The sequence below is a fragment of the Pelophylax lessonae genome (assembly GCF_965119305.1).
Source record: "Pelophylax lessonae genome assembly, chromosome: 1".
In the NCBI taxonomy this organism is placed as follows: domain Eukaryota; kingdom Metazoa; phylum Chordata; class Amphibia; order Anura; family Ranidae; genus Pelophylax; species Pelophylax lessonae.
In genome coordinates this window covers 580,013,197-580,038,333 of record NC_138768.1, presented here as the reverse complement: position 1 = coordinate 580,038,333, position 25,137 = coordinate 580,013,197, and the positions used below count along the sequence as shown (strand labels likewise).

General features: G+C 42.5%; 1 protein-coding gene across 1 annotated transcript; it reads right to left on the bottom strand.

Annotated features, from left to right (window-relative positions):
* Positions 1-2,121: 2,121 nt before the first annotated feature.
* COPS4 (COP9 signalosome subunit 4) lies at positions 2,122-24,450 on the bottom strand. Its single transcript, XM_082275417.1, has 10 exons — positions 24,294-24,450; positions 18,503-18,582; positions 18,199-18,350; positions 16,334-16,437; positions 15,999-16,152; positions 6,276-6,426; positions 5,918-6,088; positions 5,233-5,348; positions 5,028-5,112; positions 2,122-2,600 (listed from the first exon to the last, which is right to left on the bottom strand). Exons 1-10 carry the CDS (start codon positions 24,365-24,367, stop codon positions 2,467-2,469), a joined length of 1,221 nt encoding a protein of 406 aa, XP_082131543.1. The 5' UTR covers positions 24,368-24,450; the 3' UTR covers positions 2,122-2,466.
* Between the last annotated feature and the right edge of the window lie 687 nt (positions 24,451-25,137).

Here is a 25,137-nt window from a genome sequence, read left to right as displayed (position 1 = left end):
CCCAGTATTGTACCACCTTCAGAGGAAACCTCCTGAATCAGACTGTGCAGCAGGAAGAGGGAGTCACAGGAAATTACATGAACCTGGTATGTGAAAGGTCACGCTGCCTGTGCAGCTCCATAGGGCTACACAAAAATGGCTGCCAATGCAATTCAAAAGGAAGCACAGGGAAAATGGCTGCCCCATACAAGTCAATGGGAAAAATAGTTTACATTGCCCACACTAAAGATGGTGGACCCAACGGCCGTTGGGGGTGGGAAAGGGGGACAGGGCACTAGGCCGGGTAACCCGGACAGGCCATAGGGATATTTCAGAAAGTCCAGGTCCTATTATCCCCAGGGGAGGGGCCACATCCCCCCAAGGGGGGCTACATTTACTCACCATACCATGGACCGGATGGGCTCCGCTCCGGGCAGAACCACCTCCCACCGGAAGTGGGGGTGCTGCCAGCCGAGGGGTACGTTGCGACTCAGGGCGTTCCAGGTCATCGTGTCCCAGCGAGACATCCACTTGCAGGCTCGTCCCCACCAGAAAGGGGCTCCGTTGTGGCAAGGCCTAGTGCGGGACTATAACCTGCTCACACTCGTAGGCCAGGCTGGGGAGATCTTAAGGATCTAGATTATCCAGTGTGAAACCCCAGCTGGCATGGCTTGTAGATCACCAGGAGGATCCCCCTGAACACTAACTAGCAAAGTGAGTAAAGATAAATAAAAACTAAATATTCTGAAAAGAAGAAAAAAATTAGACCGAAGTCCCAGCAGGGTACCTAGGTCCTTATCCTTCTCTAGGCAGAAACATACTGGTTTGCTGGAGCAGAGGGTGTGGGGTTATGCCTGTGGGGACAGCCCCGTGGGCGTGGAGAGTTACTTTTTTCCTGCCTAAAACTACTCCTGCAGGGGGCAGCATAACCCAATAGATAAGAAGTATGGAAGCTGCGTCTGTCAACGGACGATAGTGAAATTTACTTTGTCTTTAAAATCTTCCATAAATCACATATACTGGGAATCAGCCTACAAAACGGTTGCCTGCTGGTGCTGCACCCTAAAAACTCTCAGCACTATCTATCCTACCTTTCCGAGAGATGCTGGAGATGCAGGGAAGGGCCAATTGACAGGTTACATATTTTCTCGTCCTGTGCGGCCTTACAAGAGGCATAGTTGTTGGTTCAGAGAGTCGCTCCAGCATTCTCTTTCAATATAACTCAGATACATATAACAGCTTTGTGAAAATCCTCTTCACCTTCGACTTTATAGCAATGGATCTTGAGAGTAGAGGACATCAAGCTCACAGAAAGCCTGACTAGCTCATTGAAAGACACAATTTTGTCTTGCTTGCGTGACACGGAAACCCCCCTGCCCCTATCCCTGTTCCATTCCCGGTCCCTTTCCCTGTTCTCACCTTCTACTCAGATGTAACCACCCTCCTCTCCCATCCCTGGTTGCCGGCATGATCCTACTCCCCCCTTTTTTATTCCTCTACAACTACCCTATCTGGTTTGTCATTGGACACTAAACTCAGGCACACAAATATAAACCATTGACCACTTGCATCTAAATGTAGTGACCCACTCCAGACCTATTACTTTAAGAAGGCCTTGAGACCTCTCCTCTGCTAGATTGGTGACCTCCAAAAATATCCTGCTCTCGAGTTCTCATATCTCCATCACTTTACCCACACAGTGACAGTTTTTTTTGCTTGAATGGACTACCTACTGCTGCTTCTACTGGCAGTAATGACGAATGTGCTCTATACTGTTCTCTTGAATTTGTTCTCCTTGCTTTTAAATATAATAGAAACAATTAAAAAATAAAAATGCATAAAAAAAAAACAGTGGATTTACATAAAAAAAAAAAAAAAAAGGAAAAAACAGCGTTAAGCTCTATGGCTGACCAATAGTATCAACCCCACGACTCATTATGATGCTTCACCCAGACAATGGTGGAAGACAGACATAACCAGCACACAGTACAGTTAAGAGCTGTTTATTTTTTTCCATTAAGCATACTTATATATGCTATACATGGCTTGAGTTGCATTGGGGGCTCTTAATTCTATTTCTGTACACTTTCAGGGATCCATGTCATTGTTATGAAAAAAAAAAAAAACCATGTAGGCATTTCGTAGTCTCCATGAGCTAAAAAGGCCATTAGAATTAAAAAAAAAAACACAACAGAAACAAAAGAGAAGACGGAACTGCAACCACACATGTGCCGATCTCAAGTATTTTGTGAGCAAAGCAGGATGGAGTGGACTGCAGTTTAGTATGGGAATCATTTATAATAGCACAAAGCTATAAATCCCACTGCAAACTAAGCATGGCTGGAACTAGAAATATATCTTAGTTGTGTTTTGTACAAGCACTACATCATATGTACACAGCAAAGTTCACAGACGTGTGGAGAGTGCAATAAACTGTCCAAAGAAAATTGAAGCATGAAGAAAGATCGTGTAACTGTAGCAGGCATGTTACTGAGCCATCTGAGCCTCCATGGCCTGTGCTGTCCATTCTGGTGCAGTCTGACTGATCTTTTCCAGGAGGTTGTTAACTTGGAAGCACAAAGACTGAATCTGTTTATCCCACGTAGGCAATGCTTCCCGAGCTAAAGAAAACAATTTGAAAATGTCTTTGTTAAAGTGAGACTACTTTGTAAACATAGTATGTCATTTACTCTAAAACATACTGATAAACCTTGTTCAATGATCACTCATTTGTTTTATCAAACACACAGGTACACTTGTCACTGTATATGTCATATACCCCCTTCAGTTGCTAAAGCATCAGTAGTTCATACCTGCATTCTCAACAGAGTACAATCCGGAGTCCAAAAAGCATTCCCGGCCCACCCACCTGCTCATCATTACCTAAATGTTCATTTTTTAAGACTGAAACTGCAATATGTGGACAATTTATTGTAAGTGTCAAATAAAAATAACAACCTGTCATTTAATGCATAATATATTGTATTTGTTCACAAAGCTTCCTTTAAAGTGTTACCAATCCCAGGAGCCTGCAGTCACAATATCTGGTCTCCCACAGTAAACAGAACATGGAAATGCAATTATTTTAGTAAATATAAACTGCTAAATACCTTTTCTCATCAGCAGTATATAGCAGTCTTGTAAACTATCAGTGTCTGGCTGGTCAAAGTTTGTAGGATTGTAGGAGGAGCTTTCATTCTCCTCTGACTGTCCTATGAGGCTGCATGACACCTGACCTTCTGTCTGGACAGTGCTGATTTAACCCTTAACAGCAGCCAGGAGAGCCTAAAAATATGAAAGCCATGGTTGTGCTACACACTGCAGATCGCTGTGCATGTTGGAATGAGAGCAATAATTCTAGGGCCATGATTTATAGTTGACTTTAAACTGACGACATGTAGGGGTTTTTAAAGCACCATCTAGTGCAAATTTTGGATACCAAAGTTGGTCATAGTTTTACAGGTGCGCACAGTTTTAATGCTTAAAATGTTGGGTAATCATTTACTTGGCACAACCTAATCTTTTAGATGTTACCAACAAATTGGGTAATATATTGCATTTGTGTTCATTAAAATTACATTTTTTTACTGAAAACCTGATATCTTGATAAACCGTTGTGCTAATACTGTGTGACAAAAAATAGGAACTTCAACTATTTTATTCTCCAGGATCTCTGCTTTCAGAAAATATTTTTAACTGTTAACCAATCTTCAAGCCTAAAATGTTTTAACGCGTGTAAGAAGTGCAAAAATGGCTCTGGCAGGCAAAGGGTAAAAATTAATCTGTGGCTATAGACAGTTTAAATATTCTTGAGTATTAAATACACAATCTCACTCAAAGTTCTCTGCAGAAGTACTGGAGTCCTTTTAGCGGCCCAGCCCCCTTACCAGAGAACCCACTCCATGTTTACATTAGAAAATCAGCTGCTGGCTCACTACTGGAAAAGACTTCAGTGCTTCTACTGATATATGAAGATGCACTGCTCCATGGTGACTGCAGCTATAGAGGTCAGTGATGTCAAAGAAATTTGTAAAATTACCAGATGAATCAATTTTTGCAAAAATGGCAAGCATAACCCCACAACAACTCCTGGAGTGTCAAGAGTGCTAAAAAACTGATGTGGTATCGGGTGTCTGGATAGGATTTTTTTTTTTTTTATCACCCCTACTGAAGCAACCAACAAGTGCCACAAGTGACCCTACTTGGGGATGAATAAAAATTAGACCAGCAATAGCCTGTAAAATATGTGTTATACTTACCTGTCCAGTGGACAATGGGTTGAAATTCTGCTCACTTACAGAGGTCTGTGTGCCATTACTATATCACACGCTGGTCACTGTTATCCTGCTGCTGACCATCACTACTGCATTTTGCAGTGAGGTATAGGACAATGAGGGGAACCCCACAAGCCAGCAGAGGACATACTATTAGATAAACCAGAGGTGTTCGATATTACTGTTGCTGGGTGACCTTCTTTCGCAGGCTAATGCTGGTCTAATTTTTTTTCCATCCCCTAACATACTCTAAGAGCAGGAAGCCCAAATGCTCAAAGTCTTGTAGCATAGGATCAGACTAGGCTGCTGAAGGTGGAATGTGATATCTATTAACCAATGGCAAATCAGAAATCAGCTGATCTTTTTCATTAGCAAACATATATAAGCCCAAGCACACCAAAGCCATGCCAAAATCTGAAAAACACTGGCAGACACACTTCCCCCTTAAAGGAGAAGTACAGCCAAAGCTTGTTTGGCTGTACTTCTGTGGATCACAGCAGTGCAGTTCGTTCTGCACTTCAGTGACCCATTTTGAGCCAACAGCAGGTTGAAGCCCGCTGTCGGCTGACGTCACAGAGCGGCCTTTGATTGCTCAGTTCTCAGTCTGAGTCGGCAGAGGACTGAGGCGTATACACCTAGGTAAGAAGGATTCGAGAGAAAAAAAAAAACACCTCTTTTAAATACACTTACAGAATAAAGAAATATGCAATCTTCTAAATGTTTTTTTTTTCTAAACCTGTAGTAAGGGACAGCCATCATAAATATTTAACTCACTTTCAAAATGGACAATGCCATCAATCTGGTCGATGAAACCATTCATACGGCCTTCTGTAATCATCTGAGAAGCTATCTTCTCAGCCTGTACATGATAAAAGAGAGAATAGAGAAAGATTTACACATCATATCATGGAATGTTAAATCCAGAAGAAAAAAAAAACCTTGACGCAAAGAAAAAAAGAGTCAAAGGATGAATTGGTACCTTGGCAGCGGGGATTTCTAGCAAAGCTCCGAGTTCCTCAAAAGTGATATTGTTGTAAAGTTTGCTTGCCGACAGTAGGTTGTGTTCTATTACAGCTCTGTCCAAAATACTGGAACCTAAAAGGATATATTGCATTTATTTTAGAATAAAAGGAATCGTATTAGTCCTTAGTTGTGGTGACTCCATTAGTTTCCTTCTTTCAGGCCCCCCCTCCTAACTTTCACCTGGTGATCCTGCCAGTAACCCACGTCCTGTCCTAGGGTAACAAAATTCTTTGATCCTCCTTTGCCCACTAGGTGGTCAGCGTCGTCTATGTTCAGTCAGGGGATAATCCAGGTCAAGAGTTCATGAACACAGCCAAGAACTGCAAAGGCACCAGAATTTATATGACTGTCTCAGTCCATAAGATATATTCTGACCCTGGATGTCTAAACAAAGAAGGTGCTATTCTTATAGAAAGAAAAGTAGATGCAGGCATTGACATAGGGAGCACTGTTGTCTTTTTAGGAAATAATAAATTCCTGTAAACGTACATTCAGTAACATGAAAAATAAATCTGGTGCAAGTAGATAAAGAAGATCGCACCGTAATTGGCTATAAGGAGGTTTTATTAAAAAAAAAAAAAAAAAAAAAAAAGAAACGAAAAGATTGTTTCCCCTTTAATACAACTTTGCTATTGGCCTACCATCTCCAGTAGTTGCTTTCTGATGAGGCATGAGCATAGCAGCAAACTCCTGCAGCTGATTTCCTCTGATAATTCTGTCTAGGTACATCTTTTCCAGAATACCATAGGCTGCAAGCTGCTGGCACCGTTCATCCTTAAATAATGTGGCCAACATACGGGAACGTTGTTGTCCTACATATAACAAATCATAAGTATAGTAAGCTCAGTCTTCAAGTATTTACATCTACAAATACTCATATTGTACATATCTAGTGAACAATAAAAATACTTTAAAATAACAGATTTATGTTAGGAAAACAGATAAGCTCATCTTTTAATATATTTGAATGATATGACATAGGGACCGCATGTAGCATACCTGCAGAAGCCAGGATGGTGCAGTGAAGTGCGTGTTTAAGTGCTTCCATTCTCTCGGTTTCATGTACTATGGTTTTGTAAGAAAGCTCATTGTATCTCTGAGCAGCTTCAATGAACTTCCGTCTGTAGTCTAAAACACGTGCATAGCAGACCTGGAAAGGACAGATTCAATATTCAGATTTAGACTTAAAGAGTAACTCCACTTTTGTGGGTGGGAAAAAAAAAAAAAAAAAAGTATTTGCTCAGCAAATGCAAATTATTTGGAAAAATACACTTATTTTATTGCACAAAAACCCAATATAATGCCCAATTTTTTGATAAATTATAAAAGATGATGTTACGTCGAGTAAAGTGATAACAAGCATGTCATGCCTTAATACTGCATCCGCCCGTGTAATGGCACCAAACTAAAGTGAAAAAAAAAACAGGGACAACAAGCAAAGAAAGTTACCCCAAAAGCACCATGTCTGAGTAACCGGGGTGTGAATAAGCTAAATTTCCAAAAATACAGACAAATTGTGAATAAAAAAAAAAAAACTAACATTTATTTAATAATCGAGAAACAGTAAATAATGAAAAAATGAACCTTCCACCTTATCACCAATTAACACCTTATCACCAATTAACAGACTACGTAGTCATTAAAAACAATACATGCACGCCAACCTCATGCTACTGTGGCACACCACCAGCATATAAATATGAATATATTGTCAGATAATAAATACAAAAATGGTGGAAGGTTCATTTTTTCATATATTCACTGTTTCTTGAATATTAAACAGTTTTTTATTCACAATTTGTTGGTATTTTTGGAAATTTAGCTTATTCACACCCCGGTTACTCAGATATGGCGCTTTTGGGGTAACTTACTTTGTTTGTTGTCCCTGTTTTTTTCCATAAGCCTTCTCAGCCATATGAGTACCACTTATCTGCTAGTACTGCAAACATTTCAGTGAGTGGGTTTTTTTCAATGGATATTCCTTTGATTTAAGCAATTTTGTAGCTTTCTATTTTCCTGTTTTTTGCAGCAAACTAAAGTACCTTTAAAAGACTTTACAGGTTAACAGTTTAGAGTTACACAGGAGGCTTTCACTCCGACGCTCAAGGCTATACCACACGTGTGGTGCGATCACCGTTAACATATATGTGTGCGGGACCGGCGCACACGCTCGCTTTTGTGTGCGAGGACGGGTAGAGGGGGCATTTTTTTTTTTTTATGGTTTTATCATTTAATTTAAAAAAAATCAAAAAAAAAAAATCACACTGTCTCTTTAATAATTTAGTTTTTTTTTAAAGGAACGAACAACGTCCTAGGTGTTCTAGGGGCATAAAATACACATCTAATTTGCTATCCCATTTTTGGAGGCCCTTGGAGAACCAGGGCAGTGGGACACCGGCTCTGATGACACTGGTACTGATATGGTGGTGATCAGGAGGCTGGCATGTGGTATGGCCGTGATCAAGACATTGATATAGCGGTGAGGACGTGGGTATGTTGTATGGTGGTGTACTGGGAGCACTGGGAGAGGTAATGGGGGCTGTATTGTGTTGTTTTTTTCAAATGTATTGTTTATTATTTCTTCACTTGGGTCAGTGATCAGGGACACTGGGGCAGACTGGCAATGCAGTGACAGGCTGCTATACACTCACAGGCTGCAGCAACAGTTCTCCCTGCTGATCTGTGTGAGCAGAGAGAATCGATGATTACATACGATTTGCTATCTATACCATATGATTGGACACATCAATCACATGGTACAAGACTATGTGATCACCTGGACACAGCGGTAATGTGATCCAGGGGACACACTGATCACCGAGCTCCTAGGTGCGCACTCTATGAGCCACGCATTAGCCTTCAGGTCCCTGAAGAAGGAGGCTACGCCTCCGAAACACGTTGTCCGTGGCAACTAACAGAAGCAGTATACCCAAGTGGATTCCTCCACTCCGTAGCCCCATACCGCTTGTAGCTTCGGCTGTGACTCACTCGTGTAGCAGTGTAAGACAGCAGACTGGTGCGCAGGCGCACTAGTACAGACACGTAGTGGAGCCGGAAGCAGGAAGTAAGGGAGAGCGGGGCCACAGCGGCGGCAGCTGCAAGAGACCGGAGTGAAACTACCTGGAGGGACGGGAGGAGCGAGGAGCTTCTGCTACCATGCCGATATGCTTGTTCAACAAGGATGAAAATGTGAGTGCATTTTAATCGTACTGTTTGTTCCCCAAATAAAGCGATATTGCCCAAGGTCTGCGTGCGCTTCCCTCTATTATAGATTGGAACCTGACTTTTATACGCCCCCCCCCCCCCCCCCAGTGGAGTGTGAGAGGAGCTGCAGAGACCAGGACATACCGGCTTAAAAGCATACTACAAGTAGGAAGTGGACACATGATCAGCGCCATAGGCTGGTGAAGTATATCCCCATGTATATGTTGTCATCCAGCACATGCAGGGGTTGTTCTTATTAAGCGTATACCTCGGCTGTCCAAACATCTTTAGTAAAAAATACTATTAAGCAGAAAAGAGCTAGGTAAACAATGATCAAGACTATTTTACCAAATGTCAGGAAACCTGCTTGAGGTTTGAAGTCTGACTCTACTCCAGCACCATAACGCGCACTGTTATGAGTGTTATGACGTTATGTAGATCAGTGGTTCTCAATTCCGGTCCTCGGGACCCACTAACAGGCCAGATTTTAAGTATTACCTTGGGGGATGCAGACTAGAATACTGCAATCACTGAGCAGCAAATGAGATCACCTGTGATGTAATTTAGTTATCTTGCAAACCTGGCCTGTTGGTGGGTCCCGAGGACCGGAGTTGAGAACCACTGATGTAGATCACCAATTCCAAAGACTAGACCTGTGCCCATAACAGAACATTCCTATCGACATGCTACATCATGTTATGTTATATTTCCATATAAATATAATACCATATCATAAGGGTCCAGCGGCAGCAAGTCCCAATACCACCTCTACCAGCCTGCAGTATGTATCAAGTGAATGGCCTGTCTGCCTCTGCATAAACCTAACCTAAAACCCTAGTCCTATCACCATTCATGCAAGAGGTTAATGCCATGGTATGCAACCCAGCCACTTCAAAAGAGAATAATGACCACTTTATACTGTGTACCTACATAAAAAAACTACATAATAGGGATGAGGATCAGAACTAGACCAGAGTTATATACTTAATAGGGCTGGGCGATATGGCTGAAAACTGTATCACGATATCAGTGTTTCATATCGGTCGATATCGATAATTATTGATATTTTTTATTACCCATTTAAAATAAGGACCAGGAGAAAAATGTTACATTTAAACATTTTTATTTTAGGCTGCATTCACATGTCAGCTTATAATCGCGGGCAGAACCGCCGCGGTTCCGCCCGCGATTCGGAGATTTATTGCAAATCGCGGGACGCCTAGCGTTGCCCGTTGATTTGCAATAGCCCCCCAAACGCCGAGCGATGTTGCCGCGATTTACGCCCGCCGAATCGCGGCAACATCGCGCAAACAAAATCGCGGGACGCAATACGCTCCAAAGAAGCTCTTGTACTTTTTTGGAGCGTATTGCGTCCCGCGATTTTGTTTGCGCGATGTTGCCGCGATTCGGCGGGCGTAAATCGCGGCAACATCGCTTGGCGTTTGGGGGGCTATTGCAAATCAACGGGCAACGCTAGGCGTCCCGCGATTTGCAAAAAATCTCCGAATCGCGGGCGGAACCGCGGCGGTTCTGCCCGCGATTATAAGCTGACATGTGAATGCAGCCTAAAACTTAACCTTCCTCTGATCATAATCCCCTCAGTTCTTAAGACAATAAAATGTCAACACAACCATGTAAAACTCAAATAATTAAAATGTAAACATAAGTCTAAAGTCACAATGAACACTTAACAATTATCTTAACATTTAAGGTGCAAAATGAAAGAAAATGTAAGAAATGCTTAATAAAGTGTAATAAACAAGTTTGTGGTATTACCAGTCTTGGCAGGTACGACGGTCTTGCATAACCTGCAGACGACATTGGTCTGACTACGGTCAGACTTATGCCCCGTACACACGTGCAGATTATCTGAAGACTTTTGTCTGCAGACTTACCAAAACCATATAATATGAGGTCAAACCTAAACACTTTCAATTTGTATGCAATCCGGCAGGCCCTTGCACTACATAGAAAAGGTAAATCTGAAGACAAAAGTCTTCAGATAATCTGCACATGTGTACGGGGCATTATAATATCCAAAAAACTGCCATACTGCGAGCTGACTTTTCCTCTTTTATTTACAATTTCCTCACTCGCTGCGGCACTCATTTTCTGCTTATCAATTGCCGGTTACTGAAGAGACAGAGCACGAGACAACGATATGGCGCAACCAAACATGACACTGTTACATGATTGGCTGTTAGCGTGTCACTCCCTATGTTGCTAGGTACCAAAACTGTGAGTGCCTTTGTTAATGCAACCAAACTTTCTTCGCGTCCTCGGTTTGCTTCCGACGAAGAAAAAAAAATATCGAACGTTTTATCGAACAATTTTTTTATTGATATCGATCATGTGTCTATCGCGATACATATCGTTATCGTTTTATCGCCCAGCCCTAATACTTAACTACAAAAAGAGATTTAGAACATTTCAAATGGTAGATGACTGCAACCATGCACAATAACCCTACCAGTTACAGGCCCAAAGAGGTGCAATTAGTATGGCTGAATGTAAAAGATAGGATTGCCTGATGCCTGAAGCTTCAACAGCCAGAACCTATGAGCCATCCATGTGCAAAAACCATGACAAATCACAGGGTAACAGGTTTTGAGTTTCATATATAAAGCCTGAGACACTATATAAAAGATACTCTAATAAAGCCTCACCAACCAGGAAGCTTTATCCCTACCCGATATACTCTCATGTAACTAATGTGCATTTATGCATAAAAGAAAACCATATCACAAAAGGCACAAAGACAGTGTAAAGGTGTATTCATTTAAGAAAAACCTCCCAATGCATGGGACCACCGATACAAAATAATGGGTATGCCACCAAGCATACTATAGGACAGCCGTTTTCAGCAAGGGTGCCTTGAAGATTTTTAATGGCTGCCTTGGTAAAATACCCAAAAGCCAAAATTTGAAGAAGCAGAATATAAAACTTCTTGATCAAAGGAATTTTCAGTGTATGTGGCTTTCGTTTAGAAATGACATTCATTTTAAAACTGAATGTTAAAAGCAAGTAAAGTTTTCAGACGACATTCTTTCATATGTGTATGGCCAGCATAAGGCACGGTTCACACCTATGCAGTTTGCTTTTGATACAATTCTGCAGTGCTTTTTGCGTTTTTGCACAACAAAATTTTGCTGTGATTTGAGTTTTGCTATTTTTTTATGGGTTTTTTTGGCCAATTTGTTTTTTTTTTTTTGCTTCACCTGTAACATTGAGGTAAAAAAAAAAAAAAAAAAAATTAGCCCTTTATAGTACAAAGAGAGCAGATAATTGCTACTATAAAGGGGTTCACTTATACTGTGAAACAGTGAAAGTAATAATATAATATTACTTATATCATACATAATACACCCAGAAGTAGGATATATGGGCATTTTAACTAGGAGTCAGACATGAAGCTATATTATGGGTGGAAGGGAGTTATAAATCTTTTATATTACAATAGTACTAAAAGCTGAGACTTTTTCATGTATATGATCATTTTAAATATAATGCCCAATACTGGTTAAAGTTTTTTCTAAATGTAATTGTAATGCCTTATATTACCTCCAGTCTATCAGCCTCCACCTTCTCTGGGTTCAGATGCTGATCTCCCCTGCACAGATTCAAGTGATTTTTTTTAAACAAATATGTAATACTTATTTGCTCTGTGTAATGGTTTCGCACAGAGCAGCCCTGATTCTCCTCTTCTGGGTTCCCCCACCAACGCTTCTGGCTCCTCCTGCCTTCAGAGTGCCCCAATAGAAAGCTGCAAAGCATAGTATAGAGTGCCCCTATAGCAAGGTAAAAAAAAAATACTTCTGCCTTTAGAACCACTCACTTCTGCCCAGGACTACATGTCCCATGAGGCATTGCTCCTCACATTTACATGTTCTCCGGGAATTACTGAAATGTATGGACGGTGTACTGAGCTGTGTGTGTGCGCTGCACTGCGTCTTCCGACGTGTATGGACTGTGTACAGAGCTATATGTGTGCTGCACTGAATTTCTTAAAATATGTAAATAATGCATTCTGCATGCAGGCCAACTAATCGGATGACCAACTAAATGATTGATTAGTTGTCGATTAATCGATTAGTTGTTTCAGCCCTAAAATGGGGTGCTTCGAAATTGTGCAGAATTTTAAAGGGTGCCTTGACCAACAAAAAGGTTGAAACACTGTTATAGGAAATATCACATGTGCACAGTCCCAGATAGCGAATTTCATAAATGAGACACACAATCACAAAGAAAAAACAACAGAAGCCCTCCATAAAACACTCCAGTGCTGAATCCATGGGTTCTCACTTTCACAGTGCTTCAATGCCTCTCTAGGGTGCAGCCCTCCTCAGACTGGGAAATCTTCAAAAAACACTGCAAAAAACACACACAGGAGGGCACAAACATCTCATACATTACTACTGAAATTTCAGCACGCAAGATAAATGGATACTCACAGGTAGATAAAGACAATGAGCATGATTAACAAAAGCTTCAGCCTAACATGGTGTACCAGTCATGGGACCAAACCCAATAGGATTTCCAACGTGTTTTGGGGGGCAGACCCCCTGAGGAAGGATGTGTTCACATCCTGCCCCCTGCCAGGAGAAGACAATGGCCTAGGAGAAGGGATTCCCTCATCCACACGGTCTGTGTTGATGGGGGAATCCAGCAAATGTCTTTCCTGCAACCCATGGTTGGAAATTTGCTCAGTGTATGGCGGCCCTAAGAAAACATCCCATATATAGAGACAAGATAGTGAATTTCATATATGCAGCATGCTCAGCAGCAAAGATAGCACAATACAACATAAAAATAGGCAATAACACAAGCATAAGCTTAAATGTTGTACATAATATAGACACATACTGCCAAAGCATGACCATGAGCCATACTTGGGGCCAGATTTAGTGTATTCATCCAAAGAATACCCACAAAGTAGAAACTAAGCACAACCACATATCAACCTAGTCTCTGGATATCAATCTATTACAATCTGTAGAAAGTTGTGTACACACTATACAAAAATCTTACGAAAGTTGTTTGGATGAAAATTCTCGCCCGATTTTCTTATAGTGTGTACGAGCCTTAAGATCTTAACAAGACAAGACCTAGAGGTAAATTGAACCTGCTGATACCCAAAGAAGTGGTGTCCAACATAGCCCAGAGTCCAAAACCTGCAGGCAGTAACAAGCCATTTTCAAATACAGCTATCGCAATAAGGTTTACCCCAGGAGCCCATCAATTGCATGTTGCAAGGTTACTAATTCAGCCCAGTTATAGCTACGATTTCATGTCTATATGATATATCTTTATGAAATCTATATGAAATATATAGAGGATCCAAAAATGCCTTGGTCTTAACAACCCATGAGACTACGACAGTGGGAAGGTGCTAACCTGACACATCTACTTGGAACTAGAAAGCCAAAAGCTTGCCAAAAGAAAAAAATAGTATCATCATTCTTTCTACTTGCTGGTAGTTCAACTTGTGAGCATTGTCATTGGAGAATCCACTGCAACATTAGACCACTGACTAATTGGTGGGGGTGGGGGGGGTAGTCTCCCCACATAACATGAGCTCGATTAGTAAAGTTTATTAGCAAACTTCCAGGTCAGGCCTACCTGAATATAGGACAGCCTCTAGTACAGATATGTATAAAATGGAGTACAGAACCTACACAGGGAGGGGCGGGCGGGCGGGCGGGCGGGCGGACACACACACACACACACACACACACACACACACCTCTTCCCTTCTAGGCAGGGGAGCCTGACTTTGTAGTTTTGACTGTGTCCTCAAAAACCCGTTGAGGGAAACAGCATAGGGTAATGGGAATCACCCTGCCCCCAAAGAAAGGGCTAGTGCTGGCTACGCAATACGAGCCACCAAGACCCCTGCAGCAGCCTAGCCTAAGCACATGGTTATCCTTCTCACCAAGCACAATGCCTGGGCCTCCTTATATAGGGCCCTTCACCAGACCCCTTAACCAGTCACAGTCTTACTATGGAGGGGCTGGTTCCTGGCTTTGGAGAAGTTGCCACATCGGTTGGGTTTTCCCATGCTCAAGAGGTAGGCCTGGTCACAGGAAAATCACTGCCACACAACAGGAATTGGCAGGCAGTCCCAGCGATGACGCCACCTGTGCACCACCGAGGAGCAATGGAAGGGACCCCCCAGCAGACATGTGTGCCTCCTCCCGTACCTGGTGTTTACTAAGGAGCCCCTGTGACAGCACCTCACCTGCCCACTGGAGCTCCTCAGAAAGATCTCCTCACCCCTGCACAAGCTCTCGTCATACAGGACGCCCTCAGCAGGAAAGGTAGGAGGTAAGGAGAACAGAAGGTCACAAATCAGGGAGTGAGGATGTAGCCTAAAGCGACTTGCAAATATCCTCCCTTACCCTCTCCCCCACTCTTGGCACAGGACCACCTCGCCTGCTGAAGCCAGGGAGAGAGTCTGGGGAAAGGCATTCCCAGACATCTCCTAGCAATGTAATGGTAAAAACAACAAACAGGAGTTGCTGTGAACACAAGAACTGAAGGGCAAGAGTGGGTGAGGAGCTTTTAACTTCTCTGTGCTTGTGCTTCTTATAGGAGTAGGAGCCTCTCTCTCATGTGACTGTCCTGGAAGATGACTTGGGAAAAAGTAAATAGCACTTTACATTATCCTCTGCCCACCCAGCAAAATGAACACCAACCTGCAAGCCAAAACTGAGCATCTTCGCGTGCAAGTAGCATGAATAGGCCCTAAAAAGTCATACTGTGAATAAAGCTAATCTACCAGATAGGGTAAAAGGACAATTAATCGGTGTGATTAACGCATAATAATCTCTCCTCTCTGAGATGCCCAATTTTACATTACGCATGGCTATAAGCTACGTGGTAATAAACCCAAAACAAAAATATATTACACTGCAGCTTACCAATTCTTACATGTGATTACATGCATGTGTTTTCTTTTTTTCAGCTTCCCTCCCCCCCCCTTTATTTTTACATGTTGACCCTGCCAGCATATTCATTTTTTTCAAATTCTTTTAACAGACCAAGCTGTTCAGCAAAAGTGGCAATTAGAAGGTTGGGACAAACCATTTAAACACTGAGCTTATAAAGGTCAGCTTTTATTCATTTATCTAAAACCTTTATTCCAAAAGAAAAAAAAAAAAAAAGAGCAAAAGGTTGCTCTACCTGCAAAAAGTGTCTTAGCTTGAGTTTAGCTCTAATTAGTCAAATCAATCTAAATCTGCTGCTGTATCTAACACCACACTCTCCCCAAGCTGGCAATGCTGCTGTTCAGAGGTGTCTCCGTTGCATCTCCATTCAGAGTGAAAACACCCTAAGATAGGAAGTGTATTACTGGCCAGATCAACAGGTGAAAATAAAGGGGACAAAAAGAAAACACTAATGCAGATACCAAACTGAAGAATTGGTAAGCTGCAATACATTATATTTTTGTTTTTGGATTAGATATATTTAAAACATTAATAAAAATAAAAAAAAAAGTTATTTGAAAGAAAAGATCACCTTGTAGTGGATTTGTAGCTGCTCATTTGTGGACTCGTTTTGCAATAGCGAGGCTCTGTTTATGTATGCTTCTGCTTGCACAGGATCATCATCTTCCAGGTAGAGCCGAGCAATTTTAAGATAGGTTTCCAGTTTATAGTCTACATTATACTGTCTGTAGGGCAGCAAGAAAACATATACACATTCAATACCTGTTCATGTAACCTGAAAGAAAACTATGGAATAAATTTAGCTGAAATTTGCCAAATTCAGTCATAATTTTAATAGGACGATAAACATGACACGAACACCGCCCCCCCCCCCCCCCCCCACCCCCTTAAATCTTCAACTCTTACTTCTGTCCCGTTTCCAAAGGTATGCCAACCAGCACCTGAGCTGCATTCCTCCAGTCTTCTTCTTTCTCATAGATGGTTGCCAAGTGCTGCCTAATTGATGCAACCTACAGGCACAGATATGATGACCAATGAAAAACCACAATAACATTTTCTATTACAAAATACATTTAGATCCAAGATACCAAAGCAAGTCAGAGATTAAATTAATGGGGCATTTATAGGGAAGCAGAGCCATCACTTGTATCACAAAGTGGAAAACATCATAAACCCTTGACCTATTTAGCAATATACTTCCCATTTCAGTTTTAAAGCATGAATGCAAAGAAGCCTATTTGGTCAAAATAAATACTGAATAAATGTTTTATTTTTTGAAGTATCTCAATCTGTCTTTGCACCAGCCTTGTGTAATCTCCTGCATATTCGTATTCAGGTGAGAAAAGGCCAACACTGTGCACTACCAAGGCTTAATGCAAACTTTGTACCTAAATACCCTATTTAGCATGTATCGCACCATATTGTCCGACCCATGGTGCCTAGGCAACAGCGACATCATCCTCCTTCCAATGAGATTGCAGGGAATGCTGAAAAGCTCAAATCTCACGATGAGGAGATCCTGCACTATGCTGCAGCATCTTCTCCAGAGATTTGGAGTACAAAGTGTTCCCCATGAACCCGTCAGCTCCTACAGAAGCCATGGGAAAGGTAAGTATAATAAATCCCCTCTCCTACAGATGTTTTCTAGAAGACTTACCACTTTGCTGCATTAAATTACAACGTGCTGCTATTTCTTCACTATCCATTAACCACTTCCCGCCCACGCGCCGCCTATTTACTGCGGCAGGGTGGCTTGGGCAGGCAAAACGACGTAGACCTACGTCGCTCGACTGAGAGAAGCTGGGGGGCCAGCGTGCACCGCCGGTGCGCTCCTGCCCCCAATCCTCGACGGGGAAGCGGGCGCGTGTATCAGGCGGCTCCGTAAACACAGCCGACCGTCCTTCTCCCTGGAATGATCCCAGAGCTCATGTGATCCTGCTATATAGGATCACATGTCTCTGTGGTCATCTCAGAAGCCCCCCCCCAGTTAGAATCACGCCCCTAGGGTCACATTTAGGATCACCTATACTGTTAACCCCTTCCCTGCCAGTGTCATTATTACAGTAACAGTGCATATTTTTAGCACTGATTACTGTAGTTATGTCACTGCTCCCCCCAAAAGTGTCTGTCCGCTGCAATTTTGCAGTCCCGCAAAAAAAAAAAAAAATTAAAAATGACAAAACTTTCCCGTAGTTAATAGACACGATAACTTTTGTGCAAACCAATCAAAAGACGCTTATTGCGATTTTTTTTACCAAAAATATGTAGCAAAAAACAAAATTGGCCTAAAAATGTTAAAAAAAATTTGATTTTTAATTTTTTTTTTTTGGGGAATGTTATATAGCAGAAAGTGAAAAAAAAATTGTTTTTTTTTTTCAAAATTGTCGCTCTTTTTTTGTTTAGAACGCAAAAAAAAAAAAAAAAATGTAATCGCACAGGTGATCAATATCAGGTGATAACACCAAAAGAAAGCTCCATTTGTGGGAAAAAAAGTATGTAAATTTTGTTTGGGTACAGCGTTGCACCACCGCGCAATTATCCGTTAAAGTAACGCAGTGCCGAATCGCAAAATAGGGCCTGGTCATTAAGGGCGCAAATCCTTCCAGTCCAGAACTGGTTAATAGTACTAACCATATTGTATTGCTTCTATTAAAATGGAAAAGTAAATAATCAGGACTTTGTGTAGAGAGTGTCTATTGCATCTAGAAAACAGGCTAAACAATTGTGTATATGAGTTAAAAATAGTCCTGTATAAGCAATTGTTTTTGTACCTGTTCTTCAAATGAGATGACACGTGGCTGGATCTTTTCCAGGGTGAAGTGATAGATCTCCTTGGCAATACCATCGGGTAGACTTGGAAGATGTGTACAAAAGTCAGTGAGCAGCTGTCGGGAAATCACTAGGCTGACATTCTCATTCACCACTGGAGATGAAAAAGTATGAACACATGCAAATAAAATAACATAACTGAGGCAATATTTCACGATCTAACAGTATTTAATGACCCAAACCTGCAATAAATAGATCTATGGATAGGAAATCAGCAGATATATAAATAGGCACTAGAAATCTTACTTGCTTCAACAAACGCTTTAAGTGCCTCAAGCTGTTCTTGTCCTGGAAGCTGAAGGGCCTTCTCCAATATCTGGCGGTACCTTAAAAAAAAAAAAAAGTTGAACCTGTTAAACCATGTAAACGGTGTATTTGTGTCGCCTTCACATGGTGAGGGGTTCAGGATTCATGGTCAATAGGGGCCAAACAGAAGACATTAAAGTGGTTGGTATAAAACCCCAAAATGTACATAAGGGCTGCTTATCAATCATTAGATGTGATGGATGTATTCGTTTTCTTTTTCTTAAGACTTTTTTCGCCTCTGTTTTCACCTGGTGATCTGGCAAGTAACAACTCCTGTATTAGACGCCCCCTCCCCCTCAATGAAGGAGCACAAGAGACTCTGGACTACAGCATTGTCAGTCTGGGGGGAAGGGAGTGTTATATGTACTAGCAGATTTACTTACACTAACAAATTGAAGCCAAACTCCAGCTAATACTTTTATAATCAGTCTCATCTCTGTAACTGATACATTCTGCTACAAAGCTTGTTCTTTTAGAAAACAACAGAATTACTGGCTGGATCACGAGGTGAACACAGAAGAATAAAAGCCTGAAAAAGAAAAATAATACAGCCATCATATCTAAGAACTGGTAAGCTGCATTATAATAAAATGTTTGCTTTTGCGTTTAAAACCCCTTAAATAGATTCCCCCTGCTATTTTTATTATGAAGAAGCCGACCTGTGCTTTAGCACATTAAAACTCTGGAGAGTAAATGGACCCTAACAGTAGACTCCTGCCCACTTTGGGAGATTTATTCTAACTTCCTTTTGTGTCAATGGGGCAGGAAGTGAAACACAGCAAAATACTAATAACCTTGCAGGGATTTTTTTTTAACCACCTGCTGGCAGTCCACAGTACTTTCAGTGCGGGTGGCCAGCATACGCAGGCTGGATCATGTACATGTACGCGATCCAGCCTGCTCTGGGTTAGGGGTGCGTAGTGCACCACTCCCGCAATCGCTGTATCCACTGGACACAACAGATTGCAGATCCCAATAACGCTGTCAGTACATCAGGATTGATCAATTTTTAAATATATATATACCATAGATTGTAGACGCTAGACCACTGCCTTGCTAAAGAAGCTGAGGGTAAAGGTGAAAGACTGACCAAGTATGTCAGCTTAGGATAAAGGTGATGGACTGACCAAGCATGTCAGCTTAGGGTAAAGGTGATGGACTGACCAAGCATGTCTCCAGACCTAAATCCCATTGAGCATCTGTGGGGCATCCTCAAACAGAAGGTGGAGGAACGGAAGCTGCAATATAATAAAATGCAATGCAACTTTCACCAGCTCCGTGATGTCATCATGGAGGAGTAGAAGAGGACTCCAGTGGCAACCTGTGAAGCTCTGGGGAACTCCATGCCCAAAAGGGTTAAGGCAGTGCTGGAAAATAATGGTGGCCACACAACATATTGACACTTTGGGCCCAATTTTGACATTTCCATTTAGGGGTGTATTCACTTTTGTTGCCAGCAGTTTAGATATTAATGGCTGTGTGTTGAGTTATTTTGAGGGGACAGCAAATTTACACTGTTATACAAGCTGTACACTCACTATTTTACATTGTAGCAAAGTGTCATTTCTTCAGTGTTGGCACATGAAAAGATATAATAAAATATTTACTAAAATGTGAGGGGTGTACTCACTTTTGTGAGATACTGTATATTTTTTTTTTAAAAAAACGTCAATTTTGGTTTCAGCCAAATGCATCCTGAATTTTTGGTTTCAGTACCAGAATTTATTTCAGAGCAGCACTACCAATTGATATACACTTATTGGGATTATATTTAACAAAGACATGTACCAGTATACCTTTCGACCTAAATGTATTAAGTAATTTGCTCTTATTGGATATTATTATATAGGATTTATATAGCACCAACAGTTTGCACAGTGCTTTACAAGGTTGGGGCAAACAGTACAGTTACAATACAGGAGGAACCAAAGGGATATCTTTTATAACAGAAATAAAAAATAGTGGGAGGTTTTTTAAAATTTTTTGGTCTTTTATCATTTATGTTGCACAGATAAAACACCCAGTGACGATCAAATACCATGAAAGAAAGCTCTGTTTGTGTGGAAAAAAAACCATATGTCATTTGCGTAGTGTTGCATGACCGTGCAATTGTCAGTTAAAGTAGCGCAGTGCTGAATAGCAAAAAAATTCTCTGGTCATGAAGGGGCTAAAACCTTCCTGAGCTGAGGTGGTTAAATAAAAGGTATGAAGGTTTCCCCATACATACACTTTAAAGGCGTTGTAAAGTCAGGAAGGTTTTATTATCTTAATGCGTTCTATGCATTAAGATAAAAAGTCTTCTGTGTGCAGCAGCCTTCCCAGCACCCCATAATACTTACCTGTGCCCCATCTCTCTCCTGATTGGCTCACTGACTTTGACAGCCGCAGGAGTCAATGGCGCAGCAGCTGTATCTTAGCCAATCAGGAGGAGGAGTCCCAGGACGCCAAGGGACTTGTGGACAGCGATGTCCTGGGACGACTCCTCCTGATTGGCTGAGATACAGCTGCTGTGCCATTGAATCCTGCGGCTGTCAAAGTCAGTGAGCCAATCAGGAGATAGAGGAGGCGAGGCCGAACAGCAGCTCCATGTCTGAATGAATACACGGAGCTGCAGCTCGGCTTGGGTGCCCCCATAGCAAGCTGCTTGCTGTGGGTGCACTCGACAAGAGGGAGGGGCCAGGAGCAGGAACGAGGGACCCGGGAAGAGGAGGATCCTGGCTGCCCTGTGCAAAACCAACTGCATAGACGAGGTAAGTATAACATGTTAGTTAGTTAATTCTTTAAACGAGACTTTACAATCACTTTAACCACTTGCCGCCAAATCATGGACCTGTACGTCATTGGCTTCAAGTGGTTGTACCAGAGTGATGCCTGTAGCTGAGCTGCAGGCATCACCCTGGTACTTTTTAGAGCCGACGGTCGGTTTTCTTGTAATAACAACTGATGTGGCTAATCTGCCGCTTGGCTGTTATTCCAGTTTACTCGGCAGCCAATGGCACCAGCCTTAAAAATCCAAAGTATTGAAAAACGCAGATTTTGGCGTTTTAATGCGGAGTTCCACCCAAAAGAGGAGCTTCCGCTCTTTTGTTTCCTCCCCCCCCCCCCTCCGATGCCACATTTGGCACCTTTAACCACTTAAGCCCCGGAAGATTTTACTGACCAGGGCCTATTTTGCGATTCGGCACTGTGTTAATTTAACGGATAATTGCACGGTCGTGCAGCGCTGTACCTAAACTAATTTCTTTTGGTGGTATTTGATCACCTGTGCGATTTTATGATCATGCGCTATAAACAAAAAAAAAGAGCGTAAATTTTGCAAAAATATCAATATTTTTCACATTTTTTTTATATGAAATTACCCCAAAAAAATGTAAAAATCAAAATGTTTTAACATTTTAGGCCAATTTGTTTTCTGCTACATATGTTTTGTAAAAAAAATTGCAATAAGCGTATTTTGATTGGTTTGCGCAAAAGTTATTGCGTTTACTAACAAAGGGAAACATTTTTGTTGTTTTTTTTTTTTTTAAACGAGTAATGGCGGCGATCTGCGATTTTTTTTGCGGGACTGCGACATTGTGGCGGACAGATCGGACCCTTGACTGACATTTTTGACACTTTTGGGGTTACCAGTGACATTACTACAGTAATCAGTGCTATACATATGCACTGTTACTGTAAAAATAACACTGGGAGGGAAGGGGTTAACTTTGAGAGGGAGGGGTTAAGTGTGTCCCTAGGGGCGTGATTCTTACTGTGATTGGATGTGGCTACTGGTGTAAGAACAGAGATCAATGGTCCTACATAGCAGAACCGTATGATCTCTATTCTTACACAGGGAAGAATGACAGGCGGCTTTGTTTACATTAGCCGCCTGCCTTTCTCCCTCTCTAACAGACAATCGCGAGTACCCGGACATCAGGTCCGCCGGGCACATGCGTGGGGGGGTGCGGGAGCGCTCCTCCGGCGGCGCGCGCTCGCACCTTAGAGCCTCACAGGCTAGCGCCGTAGACCTACGTCGCTTTGCCTGTGAGGGGCTGACTGCCGACGTAAATCGTCGTTAGGCAGTCGGCAAGTGGTTAAGGGGGGGAACGGATACCTGTTTTTGACAGGTACCCTTCACCATTTCCAGGATACGGCATCGCCCCTCAAAAGCTTGGCCCCCTCCTCCGCCGCCAAGCCAGTAGGAATGCGCAGCGCGCTTCGCGCATGTGCAGTAGGGACCCGCCTGGGTTCCCTCACCGGCAATGGCGGCGGCAGCACCCGACAGCCGATGGAAACATTGGCTGCTGTGCCGACATCGCTGGACTCCAGGACAGGTAAGTGTCCTAATATTAAAAGTAGGCAGAACTCCGCTTTAAATACTTTCAAGTGCAGAGGAGAGGTTTGGGGTCTTTTAGATCCCAGATCCCTCCATAAAGAGTACCTGTCACTGCCTATTACTGTCAAAAAGGATGTTTACATGCCTTGCGAGAGCAATAAAAGTGTTTAGAATTTTTTTTATTTTTTAAAGGGATGGTGTAAAAATAAAAAAATAAAATAGGAATTTTATTTTTTTTAAAGCCCCCCTATTCCTCCATGCTTACGCCACACAGCAAACGCATACGTAAGTCATGCCCGCAAATGTAAGCAGTGTTCAAATCACACATTTGCAATTGTGATTGCTGCAATTGTTAGAGCTAGAGAAATAATTCTAGCACAAGACCACCTCTGTAACTCTAAACAGGTAACTGTAAAAATTGTTAAAGCGTCGCCTATGGAGATTTTTAAGTACCGTAGTTTGTTGCCATTGCAGGAGTGTGAGCAATTTACGCGTGACATGTTAGGTATCTACTTACTCTGCGTTGCATCATCTTTCACATTAACAAACAATTGGGCCAACTTTACTGTTTAGTTTTTTTCTTAGTTCATTGAAGTGTATTTTTTTCAAATAAATTTTGCTTGAAAGACCTCTGCGCAAATACCGTGTGACATAAAATATTGCAATGACTGCCATTTTATTCTCTAGGGGTCTCTGCTAAAAATGTAAATGGTTTGTGGGTTCTAAGTAATTTTTCTAGCAAAAAATACTGATTTACTAAGGCGGATCCATTTTGACAGACTCTGCTTGCTCAGCAGGGTTCTCTCCGTTGATCCCCGCTGAGCAGGCAGGTGACAGGTCTGTCTCCCCTCACTGTGCAGAGACGGACCTGTCAGAGTCCCACTCTTCTCTATGGGGAAAACAAACAATCTGTCCGTTTTCATACAACCGGACACACTGGATGGATGGCGATCATAACGCCATAGGTCTGTTTTCAGCAGATCTTGTCGGATCGGATGCCAGGCAGGTGTCAGCAGACATCTGAGTCCACATAGCGGCCAATGGGTGGCCCAATTTGGTCTGCCTGAAAAACTGACAGACAAATCCGATCGTGTGAAATGGGCTGTAAGCAACAAATGTCAGGAAATGGCCTGGTCTTCAAGTGGTTAAAATGCTTCCCCCATCGCTTAGAAGCTGGATCTGCACGACCATGTGTAGCTGAGAGCCAGTACATGTGCCAGTGTATGCCAACCTGACCACCTCCCTGGTACTGATCGCCACTAACATTGTATATCTCCCTCCTGGTTCCTATAAAGAACAGCCTATATGTTCGTCGGCTCCATATACAATCATACACATCTACAGTATACTCATCACAGCATAAGACAGCCCGATCACCCATACTGCCCCCCTGGTCACATAGCCAGCACTCACTTCCCAGCCAGATCCTTGTGAGAGCCACTCGAGCTCATCAGTTGGGTGAGATCCTGCCTGACACACGCCGCCATGTTGCCCTGGAGCCACCCCTCTTCCCTCACACATTGAGCGTCATAGGAAGGAGACGCGGCGCCGTCCTCCCTACGTACACAGCATTCCAAGCAGCAAGGGAGACTCCATCTGCGCATGCTCGGGCTTTTGCCTTCGCTTCAGCGGCCCCTGCTGGACAGCGTGTTTAGTGGCAGGCGATGTGTGTGTTTTTTTTTACCTCTGCCTAGCTGACCAGGAACTGACACCTTGGTCAGGACTGTGGGACACGGTATCAGAGAATTCACAAAGAGTGTCCTCCACATTTTTCAGAATTACACGGTTATTTTGAACGCGGGCAACAGATTCATGTATCTAATGTAAACAGCTCTGTGAATTTGGGGCACGCACCCATACCTTCTAACTTTTTGAGATGGGAATGAGGGACACCCGGGTATCGCAACCTGCAAAAACTCATTTCAGGGAGGTGGCACTCCGCACCGCCAGCGCAGGTACTGCTGGTGCGGTTACTGTTGGCAGTTACTGCTGGTGGGTAATGCTGGCAGTTACTGCTGATAAATACTGCTGGCGGTTACTGCTGGTGGGTAATGCTGGCGGTTACTGCTGGCAGGTAATGCTGGTGGTTACTGCTGGCAGGTAGTGCAGGCGGGTGCTGCTGGTAGGTAATGCTGGCGATTACTGCTGGCGGGTAATGCTTGGGGGTACTGCTGGCGGGTAGTGTTGGGTAATGCTGGCGGTTACTGCTGGCGGGTACTTCTGGCGGTTACTGCTGGCTGGTAATGCTGGTGGTTAC